The sequence below is a fragment of the Mytilus trossulus genome, chromosome 7 (assembly GCF_036588685.1).
Source record: "Mytilus trossulus isolate FHL-02 chromosome 7, PNRI_Mtr1.1.1.hap1, whole genome shotgun sequence".
Taxonomy (NCBI): domain Eukaryota; kingdom Metazoa; phylum Mollusca; class Bivalvia; order Mytilida; family Mytilidae; genus Mytilus; species Mytilus trossulus.
In genome coordinates, this window is record NC_086379.1 from 60531091 (window position 1) to 60553158 (window position 22068).

At 31.3% G+C, this 22068-nt stretch overlaps 1 protein-coding gene across 1 annotated transcript in view; it reads right to left on the reverse strand.

The window, feature by feature from the left end:
• The window catches only part of LOC134725458 (transmembrane protein 94-like), a 51225-nt gene that overhangs the window by 16931 nt on the left and 12226 nt on the right, over positions 1 to 22068 (reverse strand). Inside the window, exons 11-19 of the mRNA XM_063589281.1 lie at positions 20223 to 20275; positions 5735 to 5800; positions 4230 to 4351; positions 3805 to 3898; positions 3394 to 3502; positions 2986 to 3088; positions 2253 to 2414; positions 971 to 1157; positions 482 to 565 (exon numbers count right to left, since the gene is read on the reverse strand). Coding sequence (XP_063445351.1) covers positions 482 to 565; positions 971 to 1157; positions 2253 to 2414; positions 2986 to 3088; positions 3394 to 3502; positions 3805 to 3898; positions 4230 to 4351; positions 5735 to 5800; positions 20223 to 20275 — 980 coding nt within the window. The remainder of the gene's footprint in view (positions 1 to 481; positions 566 to 970; positions 1158 to 2252; positions 2415 to 2985; positions 3089 to 3393; positions 3503 to 3804; positions 3899 to 4229; positions 4352 to 5734; positions 5801 to 20222; positions 20276 to 22068) is intronic.

The following is a 22068-nucleotide window of genomic DNA, read 5'->3' on the forward strand; positions in this document are numbered from 1 at the left end:
AATATGAAATCTTATTAATGAGTCTGTAAAAATTTTCAAAGGCTAATTATGACTAGAATTATAAGTATGAGCATATATCATAACAAAGCTGTTACTCTTGCCTTTTTTCATATTATTAAAATTATGTTACTTCGTAACATCTATAACACATCTTTTAACAACTTGAACATTCTTCATAAGGAAAGATTAGATGGAAAATCATGTACAGTGTAAATAGGGCCGTTAGTTTTCTCGGTTGAATTGTTTTACATTATCTTATCAGGGCCTTTTATAACTGACTTTGCAGTATGGGCTTTGTTCATTGTTGAAGGCTGTACAGTGACCAATAATTGTTAATGTCTGCGTCATTCTGGTCTCTTGTGGACACTTGTCTCATTGACAATCATACCACTTCTTCTTTTTTATATATAAAGCAGGATGTTTGAATATTCAGGTGTTAGATTAGGCAGGTTACACTGTAGTTATAGTTCACTGCACTTACCCTGCTTCTGACTTCATTCTCATTTGAGAAATGAACAAATCTAATACAGGCTACTTCTAATTTATCAATTAATTGCACAAATTCCTGTAAAAAAAGAATTCACTGTTTCAGTATCAAAAGGACTAAATGAGACCATATGTTGTTTTCATTGCTTGTATCCTAGAATGAAAAATAACTCACATTGTTGCTTGATTTTCTTTTGTTTAGGACATTTAAATTATAATGATTTTTGGAATCAATTTTAAAATATATAACACAGAATCCAGTGTATTCTAAAATGGCATTTTTTTTGTTAAGAACTAATTCCAATTGCACATGATGATATGTACCTTCTGTTATTCCACTAATGGATATTTAAAATTTGGCGGTTTGAGTCTTTATAGATCTTTTTTTTTAAATGTAAAAAAATCTTTACGTGCAATAATTCTGATGTATAACTATTCCAAAACATTTTGTACAATACTGAACACAATTTCTCATCAGATATACCTGTCTGGCCTGATACTGCATGGTAACCATTCCTATAAATATTTGATTACACTGTACATTACAACATCCGCCAACATCATCAACTGATGCTGTACTGGTCGTATCAAACAGAGAATCCATACTATAGGCCCTGTTATCTTCATACAATGAAGTGGAGTCAAAAGGCATCATATGGATATCTGAGTCTCTGAAAACAAACATTTTCAAACATTTAATTTCTGTCGTAAACTGAATTAGTTTCAGTCCATATATGTCATCTTGTTCAATATATATGTTATAAGTTTGCCTACAAAATTTGAGTGTGCAGCAATCGTATTTTTCCAAGTCATTTGGATAAAATCACAATTTGCATTTTTTTCATCTTTTAATGAATGTATCATTGTTTACTAATAATTGTATACCCCTTATGTTGTAAACACCCTTTGCTATTATATAATAAGATGCCAATCCCTTCGTCTTTTGATAATACTAATTTTCATCTTCTTTGAATAGTTCCGAAACACCTGTAAATTTCACATCTGACCCATGCTAAAATACAACATATCCTTCATGGGCCAAAACAAAACCTGCATTTAAAAGGCAAGGTTGAAACACTGTAGAAAAATTTGTATACATCTTAAATTGTCCTTTCAGTCACTAGGAATTCGCCGTTTCAGAATCTAATGCATTCTGGGTAATATATTCAAAAGTGTACACCAAAACGTCCTGATTGGTTAAAAATGTTATAAACAATGGAAATTTTACCAATGACGTGATGTTATTTTCATTTTGGGGTACGAACAATGAAATTACCCATGATGCTTTAGATTCTGAAACGGTCAATTAAATCAACTGCAATAAGGCATAAAGTTATCTTTTTCATACATTTCCAAAATCCATTTTTTTTAAAAGATTTATTACAATGAAGTTGTTGATCTAAAAAAAAAAAGTATAAACAAAATTACAAGGGTAAAGAATCATTTTCTTCTCATGCACATGCATTTTCTTTACTTCTTTATTCTATTTAAATCCCCATTGGAAAGCCTCTGACAGATTGGGTGAATTTAAAATCACTGTTATCAATAGCTGATGACAACAAGTTAAATGTAAATGATTCAGTATTATTACCAACATAAATAATGTGGTTGTCTACGCAGTAATGAAAATGATTCATTTCAAAAGGCCCAGCATAATGAAAAAGGATTTGGAGTCATGAACAAAGATATATTGTTGGATCATGGTTATTTGCTTTAACATTTTATACTCTTTCCTCTCTTTCTATGCCTATGGTAGTTACACTTACACAGATGTTGAGATATCCCGACTCATACAAGCCCAGTTTTGAGGGAGCTGAATGAAGGCACCATCTAGACTGGCTGATATTTGTTGTGTTAGTGGTCTATAACTGAAAGCTGTGCAGTAAGATGCCATACTTGTTCTATGATAAAAGTCTAAAATCTTCTTTCTGCAAAACAAAATATAAATTAGCCTTTAATGTTAATGATACTTCAAATAAGGGGCAATATTGTTGGTCTTACAAGTGAATATGCAGCCCTACCCCTATTAATTCTTTTTTTACATTCTTGTTTTCTTTAATTACTGTATGAATTTTGAAACTATATCTTTCTATAACTGACAATACAGAATTCAGAACATTTTAAAAAATATAAAATGACTGATTTCATGATACACTTTACAAATAGTTCACTACTCTACCTGTTCAAATTCGTTAAATCTGATGGCTTCTTCAGGAATAGTCATCAGTAGGTACTAGGTAGTTGTCCAAGCAAATGTCATTTTCTTGTTTTTCCATTGAAATGGATCAAATAAAATGTAATGTTATTAATCAAATATGTTTGTATCTTTATTTACTATCTCAACAACTTAAAAGCTCATTACATTGTTCTGATACTGCTTCTAGCTGAAGATCCTTTTTATCGATGTATATCAAATATCATTCATTGACTAGTAAGGCTCTTGCTTGACTATTGTTATTCCTTGGTAATAAAAGATGAAGTAAGAGGAAATAAGACTACCTATCACTTTCTGTAAAAGTACTGACATCTTCTCCATTCCAGTAATCACTGCAGCAATCCAGTAAAATGTCAGCTGTACCTTGGGAAAGAACCTGGCTCATACCTAAATCATAAAAAAATACAGCAACTACCACTACACTATAGATAAAAAAAAATCATCCATGAAATTTTTGCTGAGACTATGTTTGAAAATAAAATATATGAACATTTGTTACACAGTTTGTCTAGATCTGTATCATAAAATTTGTGTACTTTTTAGGATCTTGCAATGTAAAAGTGTCAGTTTTCAAAGACAGCATTATATAGCTTTATGCAAAAGATAATGCAAAGGTCGCTTGATTAGCATCTGAAACACTTGTTGCAGGAGCGACAGATATCAAATGTAACTCTGAATATGTTGTTAATTACCTGAATTGCTATCTTTCAATACAACAGATACCATATTTGGCATAGGTATTTTATGCTGAACAAAGGATTTTGACCTGTTGACCCTCTCTTTGGCAGATTCTTCAGCTGACTGAAATAATCAAAGATACATATTTAATGCTGGTGTGTTGAACATCTGAGTTGTGGAACAGATTTCTTTAAATTCTTAGTAAAACAAGATTATAACAATCAAAATTGTCTTTTAAATACTATGAAAATGTCATTTACATTTTTAACAATTATAAAAAAAAAAGGGCATCAAAGCAAACATCGTTCACTGTTCAATTGTATCCCTTTTTTAAATTGTATTTAAGCTATATATTTTTGGATATACAAATATGATAAGAACTTGAATGCTTTACATGATAATATTATACAAAGCATTGAACTTACAACTTGTCTGTACATTCCTAATGTTCTATCCAGTTCAAATATGTCTAATGCTTTTTTGGTAAATCCTATTTGTCTGGCTAATTCACACAAGCACCTATAATGAGACAATTGGGAATTAAGTAATAGATATCAAATCAACACAAAGTATTTAGTGTTAAAAGCAGGATAATGTGTTTTTTGTTGATTTTTGTTTGCCAAATATCCATCAACAAAAGTTTCTTGCTAATCCAAGTAAAGGATATAAGGATCCAGCATTCTTCTCACTAACTCTTATGGTCAATACATCTTACCTTCTATTTACTAATGCCACAATATCTGCTCTTTCCTGAATAGCACAAAGACACATGGTCTAAAAATCTTACCTTCTATTTATTACTGCCACAGAATCTTCTCTTTTTCTATGCCACATGGTTTACAAATCTTACCTTCTATTTATCACTGCCACAGTATCTTCTCTTTCCAATGCCACACATGCCACATGGTCAGTAAACTGAGTGTACCAGTCTCTAGTTCTTTTGTTACAAGTGTTTGCTAAAATGTTTAATCCCTGTAAATGTTTTAAAATCAAAATTAAAATTTATGTAGAGTTGATTGAACACAAAATTTAAAAAAAAAAATATCTTTAAAAGAGAAAATTGATTTGATTGATTGGTATTATTTCTTCTCAAAAAGAATAATGATAGAAGTTTTACATAGTAATTTCATGAAATATTATTGTACTACATATGTAATGTATAAAGTTTGTGCTGCAAGCAAAAGATAAAGAGGTCATTTTAAGGGGTAGATCCAGGACTTTAAAAGGGTCGAAATTCATGAAATCATAAATCAAAACATGAAGAAGCAAACAAAATGTTGGACATTTTTATCCTGAAAAACATATAAATCATGAAAACATGTAATTCAATAATTTGATAGCAATCAAGAATGAGGCACACACAGTGATGGTGCATACAGCCTCTATGATTTGACTTGAATCCATAACTGATTATTCAAAGAACTGCAACCAGACACATTTCCAAGTAAGACTGATGCACTATACCATACTCTAGAGAAAAGACGCATTATACCAGACTTTAAATAAGAAAACGCACTATACCAGACTGAAGGATTATATGTTATATAAGGTCACTCATTGAATAATCATTTGTGATTATTTCCTAGAAATGGATTTGATACTCAGTAGAAATGTCTCCTAATCCATTTCTTAAACATCAATAAATTTGTAAATCGAACAATTATGCACATTAAATTTGTCTCAGTTTCTTAATTATGTAAATAATTTTGGCTAAGAATTCTTTGCGGAAATCAATCAACAGGAGACATATTACAGACATGATCTACAATTCAATTTCTTCACCTATTTCTGAAAGGCATTTTTTCTAATGTCTGAGGGAATACCTATATATAACAAATGAAAAAGTAATATATGTAACATGTTGTTTTGAGAATGTTCTTGTAAAAGTTCATATTACAAGAATAAGTGCATTGTATTAAGAGAACATTTGTGTGTGTTTATTTTGATTGGTACCAAATGTTGGTTAAATGATCCGTCAGAATTATTACAAATGATTAACACCTGATCAAAATTGGAATACACTGCATAATTATACCTGAACATGAGGAATGCAACTACCAGAATTATTTGTAGACAAAAGTTTGATAACTTTGATACACAAACAGATGTATTTTAAAGGAATTAGCTGAAATATAGAATTAATACAAAAGTTACGAAATATTCGCAGTGCACTATATTTCTGGTATATTTTATAGTTGTTTCAGGAGAAACTTTCTTGAAAAGTTTTATAAAGGACTTGTCCAAAGAGCACACCAGATACCTTTACCATTCCTCAAAATAGGATGATATTTGATGGCATAATTTAATATTAAAAAGTCCATCTTAAAAAAATTTGTCTTTCTATCATAAACTTACCAGTGGCTTGAGTGATGTTATATGTTTCAGCCATGTTGAATCATCAAACTGTAACCCAAAGGCATCCTGAAAAATGGAAGTTAAATCATCTTAGTACAAATTAATTCCAAGACCATCACAAAAATAAATGTTACATACAAATTACGGCCTAAAAACTGGTATGCTGCTAACTAGTATAACACTTCCTTTGCAAGTCATGTTTTTCTTTAATTAGAACCAAATAAGGTTGATAGGTTATAGATTTTTCATACAAAGTTCCTGTTTAAAAGTTTGGATAAACCTAGTCATGATGTTTCAAAGAAAATGATAAGTCAGTGAAAAGTTTATTGAATTAATTTAGCTGAAGGTAAAAGCTCAAATGGCAAAAAATATATTAGATTGATTGATGGTCACTAAATGTTTAATAGCAAATATTTCATGTATGTTCAGGAAGATGTTTTTATGACAATCCTTATACTGAAAAAAAGTTTGTGTCAGTTCACCTTGCTAAATGTAGCTCCCTATCTAAGGTAAAAGAGCTTCTTATTCATCTTATTTAAGATCTGTGTATCAATAAAAAAAAACCAACAACATAAGAAACACTTTCAAGAACTATTAAGTTAAGGTTGTACACTAGAGGGAGATAACTCTGTAAAATCAGCAAAATGTTTCAATTATGATGTATTATTTATGGAATATTAAGCTTCTCAACGATCAAAATAAGTGTTTGTCAAACTGCTTTATTACCAGTGTAATTTTTCTGAATAAATAGTTGGTTCAAATTTTTTGAAATTTTTATATTTTTGTCAAAGGGTCAAAGTAAATACAAAAATAAAAGAAAATTAAAAGAGCCATATTAATTTTAGTTAAGGTGTTGGGTACCACCTTAATCCAAATAAACTATATATTTATTGCAATTTGCAAGTAACACAAATAAGGATATAAAATCATTTCAGGGCATCAACCCTTAAAAAGTGTCAATTAACGATTTCAGTAATGTTGACTTGTTTTACATCTTTTTTTATCAATGTTGATCAATTGTTGTTTAATTGTTTCCCACAATCTATTATAGTTTTAAAATGCTATGAACTCAAAATAGACAAAATCGCAATTCAAGAGCATGTTATCCTATAAAGAAGTTAATTGTTGATTTTTCTTTTGTTCTCTTGTTTTGACTTTTATTTTGCTTCAATTACCAGAGGCGGATTTAGAGGACTGGACCCCCTATTTTCTGGTAAAATTCTGTTGATTATATAGGGAATCACAAAAACATGACCCGAGCAGCCCCCTCTCTCAGGCAGTTAGTGGGCCCCCACTCATGAAAATTTCTGTATCTACCACTGATAACAATTTTGCTTAAATTTTCATTTTCATTAATCAGTTTCTCCTTATCTGCAATTACTCCTATAAAACTCCTCAAACATAAGATTTTCAAATAACATTCCTTTTCCATCTACGACAGGGAGCCTGGCATACAGATAAATAATATTGGTAATAAAAAAAAATTAAGTAAGTTTACTGAAAATTCAACCCATTGTAGCTGAACTGTACTGTATATGTGTGGGTGTACCTTAATCAGATTGCTTTAAGTACTGATTGTTATAATTAAATTGGTATTGCTGCTTAGCAAGAATTTACATCAACTAAAAGTGGACTATCCTAAAAACACCCCTATCAAATGGAATTCATCTTAAGGTCCTAAAATGACAGAGTTGAAGAAAAGTTCACTAGATTGTTTACTACAGTCAATCAAGGACAGGTTACTAAACTATTAAAATAAGGAAAAAACATCATAAACAGCAGGAGTTCAATATACTGAGAGAATTTGGCATAGTTTTATGAAAAAAAAGGTTCTTTACTCTTGAATAAATTATAGATTTTCACATATTACTTGTAAGAGAAATTTTCAATTTGTTTCAAATTTATTACATGAATGATTTATGTTACATAAATTCCAGATATTGTTAACGGATGTTAAACCTAGACTAGAAGTTGATGAAATAAATTTGAATATCACTTCTTTAAATAGAAATCAATTAAACTGATAATTAATCCTTTTTTTCTAAATAAACATCTAATAAACAACTTGCATAGCAAAAATATTATTTATAATTTTTACAGACACGAGTGTGTGCTGATCTGTGTGCTGATCGGATTCATTATCTTGATTATAACTAAAAGTTATTAAGCACTAGTAAATAAATACTTTCAGTAGACAGGTTAATGACTATATGCACCAGCTTCGACTATTTAAATGCAATCACCTTTTTACAAAGTTCACTATTTAACAGTTGACACAAATATTGATTCTAACTATAATATCTCTTTAGAGATTCCAATAACAATCAATACAAACCATTAGAAGGATATTGACATTCAAATAATTAAATTCACATTCAGACTATTTAGCAAATGGTGTGTTGAACTTATAATAGTATGGCAGTACCTTTAATATTTTATAAAGTATAAAGATATGCACTTTAATTTTGCTATAGTACAAATTTCTTGGGTAAAGTACAAAGGAATAGTTCATTTTATCACAAGTGCAGATTTTTTAGTAAATGGATTGTTCCATGTTAAGGACACCAGTACAGTGTACTCTAGTTTAAGTTTGCTTTGCACTTAATTTTTCCATTAGCTCACAGTGCAGATATGGTGGGACAGTCCATTTTGTCAATTTATATAACCACAAATTTGGTATGTTCCATTTTCAAGATTGGTATGGTCCATTGTAAAGATTGGTATGGTCCATATTCTTTCATCAACAGGGGAGAATATAATTGTATCTTTTCATCTTGTAACAAATAGCTTTTAAGTATATTTTTTTTTATCACAAAACCATTTCAGCTTAAAGTTCAAATTATGTAGGATGAAGTTACACAACATATTCTGTATCTGCTTCTTACATTAGAAAGTCAAACTAGAATTAATTGGGGAAAACTGAGACTACTATAACAGTATTATAGTAGTCTGAGGGGAAAAGGATCATATTATGGAACATTGTAAACAGGCCATTTTTCTACATAAAGAAAATGCCTGTTCCAAGTCAGGAATATAACAGTTATTTTGCATTCTTTTGATGTGTTAGAGATTTTACCATTTAATAAGAGAATTTTTGTTTTTAATTTTTTCATGGAGTTCGTTTTTTTTTTTATATTTAAATTTTTGTTGTTCTCCATCTTGACAATTATAGAAATATTTTCAAAAATGAGTCAAAGAACTCAAATCTTTAAGCAAGATGTACCAAAACGAGAGCTTAAATACAAAAGAACCCCCTTTTTTATGATCAATGCTTTAAGATGGGGATATATGGTTGGACACCCTCCCCCTTTTATCCTGGGTTTGAACCTCCCTTTCAAAAGTGGTTTAAGTGAGACATTTTTTATTTTCACAGATAACCATCAATTAGTTTCAGGCTTCAATATTTGAGTTCAACAATCAAAAACTGAGCAACCTACATTCAGTTTAACTCGGATGTCAGTTCAGGGTTATTGCTTAAATTCATGTCCCTGTGAATCCCCCTAAATCCCCAAACACTTAGATGTTTACACTCATATATCTGGGTGTTTTCTAACAATGCATCAAGAGAAGCATTACAGAATTTACTTTCCCATCCCAAAATGGTCATTCCATCTTATTTGTCAAGTGTAAGTGGCTTTGGTTCAAGGCCAACATACTGTAAAATACATGTAGCAAACCAATTATTGAAATGGGAAGAATATGCATATTAATAAATGAAAAAGATCAATGATTTTTTTGGCAGTTTTACATCTTTATGTTGCTTTTTGAAATTAAAGAATTAATTGCGTACTATAGAATTGTGTGTTATTTTTTTTAAGTGGCATACATGGTTTATCCAAAGCTACAAAAAATGTAATATCCTTGTACTTTTACATAGAAAAGGACTTTATTCTTAGTACAGATATCCTTGGTGGTGACCGACATCTTTCTAATGTGCATCATCAGTACATGTTATTGTCAGCGAGACTTTTATTGAATTTTACATTTTATCTGGAAATTACTGCTATTAAATATGCATTTTAAAGTGTTTTAACAAACAAATCATTACATAAATATCCCAATTTGAGGATAATTGGAAAAGACTTGAAAGCTGTAAGTGTTCAAGTGTAAAGTATGTTTAAATTGGATAAAAAAAGTAATCTTGTTTTTATTCCTTGATAATATGAATTCAACCTAGCTTTGTTTACAACTGTTTTTACTTAATTATAAGTCAAACCCTGGAATAGTTGAAAAGGTGAACCCTAGAACTATAGAATAATTCTGACTAATTAGTCATTGTTATATTAAAGGGATTCCATTTTCTAAGTAAGAAACATAAATTTAATGTACGAGTATTCACAAACATTCCAAATAATGTTACTTAGCTGGCATATGGTATTTTTATATTCTGGATAATTCTCTTTAATGCTATATCCTTGACAAAAAACTAAACATGATCTTGCCAATATTCTAATTTTCCCTTTCTGTGAATGGCTTGTGCTAAGACAGATAACACTGGTAAAGTTATTAAACTTCAAATTAATCTAATATTCTATTTATCTGTAACTTCCATGATATACAGATAGCACATATACCTAAAATACCTAATATCAATAGTATATGTACCTGATATCAACAGTATATGTACCTTCTATCAAGACTACATGTACCTAAAACCAATAGTTTATACATATACTTAATACGATTGATTGATTGATTTTTGGTGGTTGATACCACTTTCAGCATTCCTGGCTATTCCTGGCAGTCAGTCAGGGGCCGATCCAGCCATTTTTAAAAGGGGGCATTCCAAACCCTGGATAAAAGGGGGGGATTCCCACCATATCTCCACATTCAAATGAACTGATCGTGACGTACAACAAAATAGGTGGAGTTCCAATTTCCAGACCCCCCACCCCCTATGGATCGACATGGGTCAGTTTTTATTGGATAAGAAAGCCTGAGTGCCTTGAGTGAACCACAGGCTTTTGACAGGAAAACTGACAATCCTAGTTAATTAAGAATGAACTCGAATGCACCTAACACGTTGGGGCTCACTCAACAAACTCAATGTTGGCAGGCTAGTAATACAGTAGTTGAACTACTTAAGAAGACTACTCAGCCATAAGGGTTCCATATATACTTCAAATCAACAGGATATGAACTATTATCAAAAGTTAATGAACCTTATATCAATAGAACATGTACAGTGTAATTTAAAATATCAATAGTACACGAACTTATATCACAATAGTAAAAATACCTCATATTTATAGTACATGTACACCAAAAGTACAAATACCTAATATTAATAGTACACCAAAGGAACAAATTCCTAATATTAATAGTACATTGTGTAATAGACCATGAATCTGATACTAAAAGTACATATACCTAATATTAATAGTACATTAATAGCACACGAACCTTATATTGATAGTACATTAATACTAGTAGTACATGAACCTAATATTGATAGTACATTAATAGTTTATATACCTAATACTAATAGTACACCAATAGTACATATACCTTATATTAATAGTACACACATAGTACATCTACCTAATATTAATAATACACACATAGTACATATACCTAACATTAATAGTACATCAATAGTACATATACCTAATAATAATAGTACACCATAGTACATATACCTAACATTAATAGTACATCAATAGTACAAACTCTTTTCAATGGTACAAGAACCTAACGCCAATAGTACTTGATATTTATAGTACACATATCTATTATTAATGCTACATGTACCTGAATATTGCTATTGCGTTGTAACATGTAATATCACATGTACCTAATATCAAATCAATAAAGTTAACACATCTTAAAACATATTGATAAAATGTTTCTTTGTTACTTAATTAACACCTATCACATTCATATAGGATGGAAAATTATCACCATCCCCTAATTAAATATGTTTATAAAATTCTCATTATTAACATGGATACATTTTTATATAAATATAGTTTTGAATATTGATTCGATTAGTAAGGATATTTGTTCCGTACATTTATTCCTTCTCATAAAAATAAAGCATCATGAAAAACTGAAAATTGAATATTTCCTTGTGGATTTGGAAAACAATATCTGTTTTATTTTATTTCATTTTGGATTTTTAAATTTGAATATACACTGTAACTAGAACTAAATTATGTATCCATGCAAATACTTATTTATTTTAAATTCTTACCATATTAATGTTTATTTCCATATCCATAGTAATTAAATTAGGCAGCAACCATTTGATTTTCTGAAGGGGGAGGCTATGGATTTTTTTTGTGGACAAACTTTTTTTTCGCCTTCTGTGAAAGACATTCTATTTTTTTGGCAACAAGTCGAAAACAATTTTTTTCTTTCAATTTTAGCATTACATATAGTGGCAGCTGAGGGTGAAACAAACAATTTTTTTTTCTCAGTATCAAAAACAAATTATTTTTTTCTCCAAAAACTGGAAACAAACTTTTTTTCCGAAAAAATCAAAAGACCCCCCCCCCCCCAGAAAATCAAATGGTTGCTGCCTTAAAAGTATTACATCTATAAATAAATAGGGAATGTGTCCATGCGACACACATAATGCCCCCACTAGCATACAACGTTATTAAGGGACATAAATCAAGAAGTGTAAAAGTGATGCTACCCAAATTTGTTCTTGATCTGACTTTTGTGATAATAAACATTGTGTATATGTTTCATAATATTTAGTTGAGTCAAACTTAAGTTAGAAAATATAAACGAAAAATTCAGCATTTTTTTCCATTTATAATTGGGCATAACCCTAGAATGGTATAAATGATGTTACAATAATCCAAACTTGATCTGTGTTTTGTGGGAAAAAGCATTGTGTACATGTTTCATAATATTTAGTTGAGCAAAAAATAAATTAGAGTAAGTAAATGGCAGACCTACAGACAGACAAGCGTAAAATTTAATGCCCCTCTGTTCTTTTCCAGGAACCATATACTGAAATAAGTGGCACCAAGAAGCCAGAATTTCTCATATAGAAAAATGTGCAATATTCCTAATTTTTAGATCTTTATAATAGTGCTGCTTTAGAGACTAACTGTATTAAGCAAAAACCTGTATTATAAGACCATACATTTTAGATCCCTCTGTAGGATATTTCATATAATTTGACCCTGTATTAAAACATTGTAAAAGACCACCTATCTTAAGAGACCATTTTTTTTCTCACCCTTATGGGGTTTCCTAAATCAAAGAGCAGATCGCTCTGAGGGATATGATTGCCGTTGTTTCATTGACACATGTATACTGTAGCTGGATAATATTATTTTCAAAAATAATTCATCTGCACATGTAAAATAGTTACACAACAGCCAATCCCGGATAAAAGTGTAACAACAATGTAATAAGGCCTATTGTGTTTTATTTTTGTACCTTTTTATACTATCAATTCCAAGTTTACTTATATTTAATGTTTATCAAACAATCTAGATGGTTGTCTATTTCTTTGTGGAAGTACAATCTCAAATATAAGTTTCATAACAGTAACATTATGAAAAACTCCAATTCAGTTCTTTAATATATGACAGAAATAGATTTATCGGAGTTCAAAGAACTCTCGCATTTTATCAAAACTGGGAATTCCCTCTGACATGTTTCTAAATTTATAAAAACACTAATTATAAATACTGCTCAATTCTGATTTTCTGTGTTGTTAAAAACACGCATATAAGTCAAGGGAATTATCAAACATGAAGATTATGAAAAGAGTATTATAGGAAAGTTGTTTAAGTTCAATCCATTTGATTGTTTTTACCTTTTAAAGTAAGACAATCATAAGAATCTGAGATGTTCCGTAATGTTTAGAATAAAACAATTGACGTGAGGGAATTGCTCTGAGCCACCAGTATAAGTCTACAGATTGCTTGAAAGCAATCGTATCCCAAAAAGATTTCACTGTAATGGATTATATGCTGTTTACAGTTTCTTTATCTGCTATTGTTTCAAAGATAATACCTCAAAATGCTGAAAGTGAATCTGATCATCATATAAATAGTTTCAATAAGGAATTATTGGAGCCTTTTGATGGATCACTAGTTGATTTTGAATATCCAAGCATTTTAACCTCTATTAGAGTTTACCCATTTTCACTGTTTAAATGAAATTGTACAATTGTTTGCATTTTATCCTTTTTTAGCTCACCTGGCCCGAAGGGCCAAGTGAGCTTTTCTCATCACTTGGCGTCCGGCCTCATCCGGCGTCCTGGGTCCTGGGTCGGGCGTTGTTAACTTTTACAAAAATCTTTTCCTCTGAAACTGCTGGGCCAAATTAAACCAAACTTGGCCATAATCATTATTCGGGTATCTAGTTTAAAAATTGTGTCCCGTGACCCGCCCAACCTTCCAAGATGGCCGCCATGGCTAAAAATAGAACATAGGTGTAAAATGCAGTTTTTGGCTTATAACTCAAAAACCAAAGCATTTAGAGCAAATCTGACAAGGGGTAAAATATCTGCCCTGTAATTTTCAGATGAATCAGACAACCCGTTGTTGGGTTGCTGCCCCTTAATTGGTAATTTTAAGGAAATTTTGCTGTTTTTGGTTATTATCTTGAATATTATTATAGATAGAGATAAACTGTAAACAGCAATAAAGTTCAGCAAAGTAAGATTTACAAATAAGTCACATAACCGAAATGGTCAGTTGACTTGTTTAGGAGTTATTGCCCTTTATAGTCATTTTTTTGCCAGTTTTCGTAAATCTTAGTAATCTTTTACAAAAATCTTCTCCCCTTAAACAACTGGGCCAAATTTAACCAAACTTGGCCACAACTATCATTGTAGTATCTAGGTTAAAAAATGTGTGGCGTGACCCAGCCAACCAACCAAGATGGCTGCCACAGTTTAAAATAGAACATAGGGGTAAAATGCAGTTTTTGGCTTATAACTCAAAAACCAAAGCATTTAGAGCAAATCTGACATGAGGGTTAAATTGTTCATCAGGTAAAGATCTATCTGCCCTGAAATTTTCAGATGAATCAGACTACCCATTGTTGGGTTGTGCCCCTGAATTGGTAATTTTAAGGAAATTTTGCTGTTTTTGGTTATTATGTTGAATATTATTATAGATAGAGATAAACTGTAAACAGCAATAATGTTCAGCAAAGTAAGATTTACAAATAAGTCAACATGACCGAAATGGTCAGTTGACCCATTTAGGAGTAATTGCCCTTTATAGTAAATTTTTAACCATTTTTCGTAAATCTTAGTAATGTTTTACAAAAATCTTCTCCTCTGAAACTACTGGGCCAAGTTAATTATAGATAGAGATAATTGTAAGCAGCTAGAATGTTCAGTAAATTAAGATGTACAAACACATCACCATCACCAAAACACAATTTTGTCATGAATCAATCTGCGTCCTTTGTTTAATATTCACATATACCAAGGTGAGCGACACAGGCTCTTTAGAGCCTCTAGTTTCTACTTTTTGTCAATGGGTCCATATTGTAGGTTGATTCTAATGTATTTCACAAATAAAACTTAAATAAGACATACTATGATCATTCAGGTTGCTTTAAATTATTGAAGTAGTTTCAGAGATGAATAAAATTGCAAATTGTTGGTAAAAGTAAGCATTAAATGGGGCAACAAATTACATAAACTACTTATTGATAGCTTCAGTAGTGAGACTAAATTGTAGAACTTGTATTGTTGATACTTTTTCTCTTAAAAAAAATGTAAAAACTGTGATTAAAGACCAATAAATCTTAATAATATATAAACATTCGTTATTGTAGTTCTTGTACTACTGATTCATTTGGCTGATAAAAGATTCTGTCTAACTGTTATAGTCTTCTAATATGATATGTAAAAGTTAAAAAATGTCATCAACATGTGGCTTCTTAGAGCCTGAAAATATCACCTTGCAGTTTATATAAAAAAGAAGAAGTGGTTTGATTGCCAATGAGACAACTCTCCACAAGAGACCAAAATGACACAGAAATTAACAACAATAGGTCACCGTACGGCCTTCAACAGTGAGCAAAGCCCATATCGCATAGTCAGCTATAAAAGGCCCTCAAATGAAAATGTAAAACAATTCAAACAAAAAGACAGCCTCATTTATTATAATAAAAATGAATGAAAAACAAATATGTAACACAAATGACAACCACTGAATTACAAGCTCATGACCAATACATGATTTTGTTGTCTTCAGTACTAGGATCAAAAATAATTTAGTAAGTTATAAACTGCTGACACATAGATATGTCTCCTCTTTTTTAAATTTTGATAGAATAATGCAAATATAGAATCCAAATGACAATATCTAAACTGTGCAAACAATTAAATTCAATGAACCATGAATTCAGGTGCAGAAACAAAGAATCTCCAAAAAATGAGAAATGCCTTTGCTTATAAAACTGCATGCCAAATACTATTTACTTATCATATGTGGTTCCCTAACGCTAACTTAAACACAAACTTTAACTTGTAAACAATCATTTTAACAATGTTAGAGTCTCAAAGAAAATGAAAATTGATAGGGGATGGGCCAAATAGTTTCCAGGAAAAGAAGACTTACAAATTGCTAATACTATCAATGACTTTATATTAGTGGTCCTCTTAAACTGGTCTAATTACAAACTTTACCATGTAAACTATGCAAAACATTCAGTCAATAGACTAAGCGGGCGGAGCCAAAAATCTGGGTATATATGCTTATGCATCTGTATACAAAATATCATGAACCTACTACTAGTGGTGCACCTTAAACTGACAAAATCACAAACAAATACATGCTAAGTAAGCAAAAGTTTCTAGGTCAATAGTTATTAAGGGATTGGGGCCATATAATCTCAATGGAAATGATATGTGCTAATGCTCATACAAGTGCATACCAAATATCAGTGACCTACTACATGTACTAGTGGTTCCTTTTCAAACTGATTGAATTATAAACAAATACATGTTCAGCAAATAAAAGTTTCAAAGTTTCAACTTCAATAGACTGAGAGGGCAGGGCCTAATAGTCTCCATTGATATTAGATGTGCAAATGCTAATACAAACGCATACCAAATATTATTGACCTACCACTATTGGTTCCCCGTTAACTGATATGATCCATGCTAATACATGGTTAACATGGCCCAAATGCACAGAAGCAGCAAAACTTAGTCTTGCTTTTTGACACCCTCAAGAGGAGAGACAAGGATAATGTAAGTCAAGTTTCAGACGTATTTGCTCATGTTAAACATTGTGAATAAGTTACATAACACTTGTTTGAGGCAAACTAAAGATAGAAAACAGAAACAAAAAATTCAGCAATTTTAATATTTATAAAGGGGCATAACTCATGAGCAGTACATGTGACTCATTCAAATTTCAAACTTGATTTGTGTTTTGTGGTAATAAGCATTGTGTATCAAATCCTATAACCTTGGTTGAGGCAACCTAAAAGATAGAAAACAGAGATGAACAAGATTGTGTCCAAAGTACACGGATGCCCCACTTGCACTATCATTTTCCATGTTCAATGGACCATGAAATTGGGTAAATTATCTAATTTGGCATTAGAATTAGAAAGATCATGTCATAAGCAACATTAACATGTGTACTAAGTTTCAAGTTGATTGAACTTCAGCTTCATCAAAAACTACCTTGACCAAAAACTTTATCCTAAAGCGGGAGAGAAGGACAACGAACAGACGGACCGACACACAGACCAGAAAATACTATCGTAGGTGGGCCATAAAAATTCAGCAATTTCTATGTTCATAAATGGGCATAACTCATGAACGGTACAAGTGAAGCCATCCAATTTTGAATTTGATTTTCAGTAATAGATATTGTGCATACATTTTTTTTACATTTGATTTGAGGCACACTTAAGTTAGAGTACAGAAACATATTTTGGAAATGAACAGGAGTTTCAGGACTGAAAGGATAACACTAAATTAGCTTAAGGACAATTGACATAATAAGCAAGAGAGGAATTTATATCTTACAATGAATTATATGTGCTTCTTGCCAGAAAGATATATTACCTTACCCTTATACACTACCCTCCAATCCAACCAATCTTTGTCTTACTTCTTAATGTCAGGTCCTTAGCATAGAAGCAGAAACTATAAATGTTAACATCTTAGGTTTAACAAGGCTGGGGATTAAACACACAACCTTCCACACCCAACGTGAGCAGGCTACCATGATACCACCAAGGCAGCTTTTACTTTTTCATTCAGTCTATCTTTAAAAGTTTGTAAAGGGGGTCTCATTGGGGTGTTCCGATCCCGGATCCCGCTTACTATTTTGTCAGATTCCTGTATCCCGCTTACACTATGTACATAGCCAATTCTCATTTTTTGTCCTTTCCTGGGTCCCGCAAGACCTCATCTTACGAAAAATCGGCAATCCCACGTCACGCTTAGACCCCAATGAGACCCACTGTAAAGTAATAACAAAAAAAATCCGCCTGTCAGAGTTGCGCAGATGAGTGTACTTAAAATTTATGATGGTAACGTTTTTTTTGCATGAAATTAGGGGGAAGCTTTATACGACCACAGAAATTGAACCCTGAACAGTTGGGACTAGTATGGACCCAACATTCAAGCTGGATACAGCTCTGAATTTGGATTGTGATTAAATAGTTGACACAGCATAGGTTTCTGACACAGAATGAATTTGGTCTAATGAACTTACAAAAAAAAATTGATTTTGAGCAATTCACTATGCTGTTGAATATTAATTTTCTCAAAAAACAAATATATTTAAAGAAATTTTAATTTTAATTTCTGAAATCTGAAATGAAAAAATTGACCATTCTCAGGACAAAGAAAGATAACTCCAATTTAACATTTTATATTGGCAAATTTCCAATGAAATTCATTAAACTTAAGTTATTGGCAAATTTCCAATGGAATTTATTAATAATAAAGAAATAATTTAAAAGCAGTTTAGGTGAGATATTCAAATGAGTTTCAATTATCAACATTACACTGGTTTTAAATTATGTTTTGTACTTAAGTAATTGTCCAATAACCTGGAAACCCTTTTCCCCTTTTTCGCACCTTATTCCTTAATGGGTTGAACCATAACTCCCAAAGACAATTTCTACCATTCCTTTGTGGTATTCCAATTACTGAAATCTAAATACATGGTTACATTCAGCATATCAAAGAACCCTCAAAATTCAATTCTTGATAAAATCAAATAAAGTTCAATTTTGGACCCTTAAGACCTCACTGTGGAGGGTGAACCAATTTGATAACCGGGCCCAAATATCATTAATCTTAATACATGCATGGTTAGATTCAGCATATCGAAGAACCCCATATATTCAATTTTTGTTGAAATCAAGCAAAGTTTAATTTTGGACCCTGATTTAGACTTACTTGAAAACTGGGCCCATATTTAAATAAAATAAGTACATATATATATTTAGAATCAGCATATCAAAGAACCCCAAGAATTCAATTTTAGTTCAAATCAAGCTAAGTTTAATTTTGGACCCTTTGGATCTTAATGTAGACCAATTTGAAAACGGGTCCAAAAATTAAGAATCTCAAAACACAGTTAGATTTGGCATATCAAAGAACCCCAATTATTCATTTTTTGATGAAATCAAACAAAGTTTTATTTTGGACCCTTTTGGCCCCTAATTTGTTTGGACCAAAACTCCCAAAATCAATCCAAACCTTCCTTTTGTGGTCATAAACCTTGTGTTAAAATTTCAAATTTCTATAAAATTATACTAAAGTTATTGTAATAACAAAGAAAAATGCTTATTTGGGACCTGTTTTTAGTCCCTAATTCCTAAAATGTTTGGACTAAAACTCCCAAACCTTACCTTCCTATTGTGGTTATAAACCTTGTGTAGAAATTTCATAGATTTCTATTTAAATCTTTTAAACAAAAGTTATAGTGCGAAAACCAAGAAAATGCTTATTTGGGCCATTGTTGGCTCCTAATTCCTAAACTGTTGGGACCAAAACTTCCAAAATCAATCCCAACCTTCCTTTCATGGTCATAAACCTTGTGTTTAAATTTCATAGATTTCTATTTACTTATACTGAAGTTGTAGTGCAAAAACCAAAAGTCTTCGGAAGATGACAAAGACGATGACACAGACGATGACGCCAATGTGATGCCAATATACGACTAAACAAGAATGTGTCTTCAGTACACGAATGCCCCACTCGCATTATCATTTTCTATGTTCAGTGGACCGTGAAATTGGGGTAAAATCTCTAATTTGGCATTAAAATTAGAAAGATCTTATCATAGGCAACATGTGTACTAAGTTTGAAGTCGATTGGACTTCAACTTCATCAAAAACTACCTTGACCAAAAACTTTAACCTGAGGCGGGACAGACGGACAAACAGACGGACGAACGGACGGACCAACAGACGCACAGACCAGAAAACATAATGCCCCTCTACTATCGTAGGTGGGGCATAAAAGTTTTCAATTTTTGCGGTCGTATAAAAATGATAGAATTTGAAAAAATAAAGCACATACCTTAGAATGATGAGTAAGATCAAGAACTTCAGTATGACTTAATGATCCATATGCTGAAAACAAACAATACATATTTAGTTAAAATAATTTGTTAATTAATGAATAGTACAAGTATTTTTATTTCTCTAATTCTATGGAAACTTATCCCTTTCTGACACCATTATAAAAATATTTAATCAACGTGTGGTTGCCGGTGATCTCAAAAGGTCATTGGATGATTTTAAGGGTCATAACCTTTCTAGCTAACTGGATAAATCAAAATATGCTAACAGGTGTTAAAGAAATTGACAAATTTGTGGAATGTAAAAGGCACTAGAAGGGGATTTTTGTTAAACAAAAAAAGAAAACATTATTTCTTAATCATTAGAGAAACATATTCTTACATAGTTACTTGTGGATTATTAGATTTATCCAATCTCGATAGTTAGATTATAAACTTTAAAGTTGATAATTTAACTATCTCGATTAGATAAATCCGATAATCCACTGGTATCAAAGTAAGAATCTATATATATCAAACAATTGACAAAACTTTTAACAAAATTTTATTAACAAATATATGGTTCCACTTACAAGAATTCAATACATAGTGGCATTTCACGTCAAGTTCTATTTAGTGTAACACGACCAAAACAAAGTATGTAACATCTGGTTTTCAAACAAACGAGGGTCCAAAAAATTTTACCTTGAATTTGTTAGTTGTAAAATATTGCAAAAATTGAATATTCTGAGTGGATTAAGTCTCATAAAATCATTTCAGGGAAAATAGCCTTGAAATAGGACTCTACCATGAATTTAGTTGACAAATCAAGCCATACTTAGTGTCTTTAAAAGCTTTTTCTGACCTTTTTCCCCTTATGTCCTAAATTGGGAATAACAAAACACTTTTTCTATATAATTCTGTAAGAAGTATACAGTTAAAATATTTTAGTTAATTAAATGATTTTTAAAGCAACAAATGATCTTCTAAAGGAAATCAAAATATGACACTCTTTGGAACTTTGTATAAACCTAAGAACTTATTGAAACCTCCATGGAGTCATTAAACATTCATATGGATAGTTCATTCAGATTGAACACTTCAACTACACATATGTTTTATCACATTTCTTACACAAACTAGATACCATTGAGATGGGAGCCATCTCTGTGGGCCCCACTGTCAATAACATGGGGCAAATAAGTTGTATGAATAATATGATATGAAGCATTATTTGAAATTATTACATAGTCTCATGTGTGATTTTATTCTAAGATTTTAAGTTAAAACTGATAAATATTCTCAACTTACTTTCATAGTATAATAGTGATATGACTGCATGATGTGAACTCATTGTTGACTACTCTAAGGTGACTTCTGGATATATGGATTGATGTTTGAACAATATGTTTTAAGGTGCTGCCCAATTGATATTTGTCACATATTTTTAGAATTATGCCTTCAATATATTATTACCCACCAAGTATAAAGTATGAAATATTAACGGTTCTCGAGAGGCAGAGCGGACACAATTTGTTAAGAACAACGAACAGATGGACAGACCGACGGACTGACCTTTGACCTAGGATGCATACATTATGACACATTCTCTGGTGTAGGTTAATATATATGTTAAGTTGAAAATGTTTGTCAGGTATAAAGTATGAAATAATAACAGCTGTACTCTCAAAATATAGTGTGAATCAAATTTGTTAGCGATGGACAGACCAACAGACAGACAGACCTTTGACCTAGGAAGTTGAACATACATCATGACACACCCTCTGGTGTTGGTTAAAATGGATGTCAAGTATAATATTTGAAACCATAACGGTTCTCAAGATATAGAGCGGACACAATCTTCAC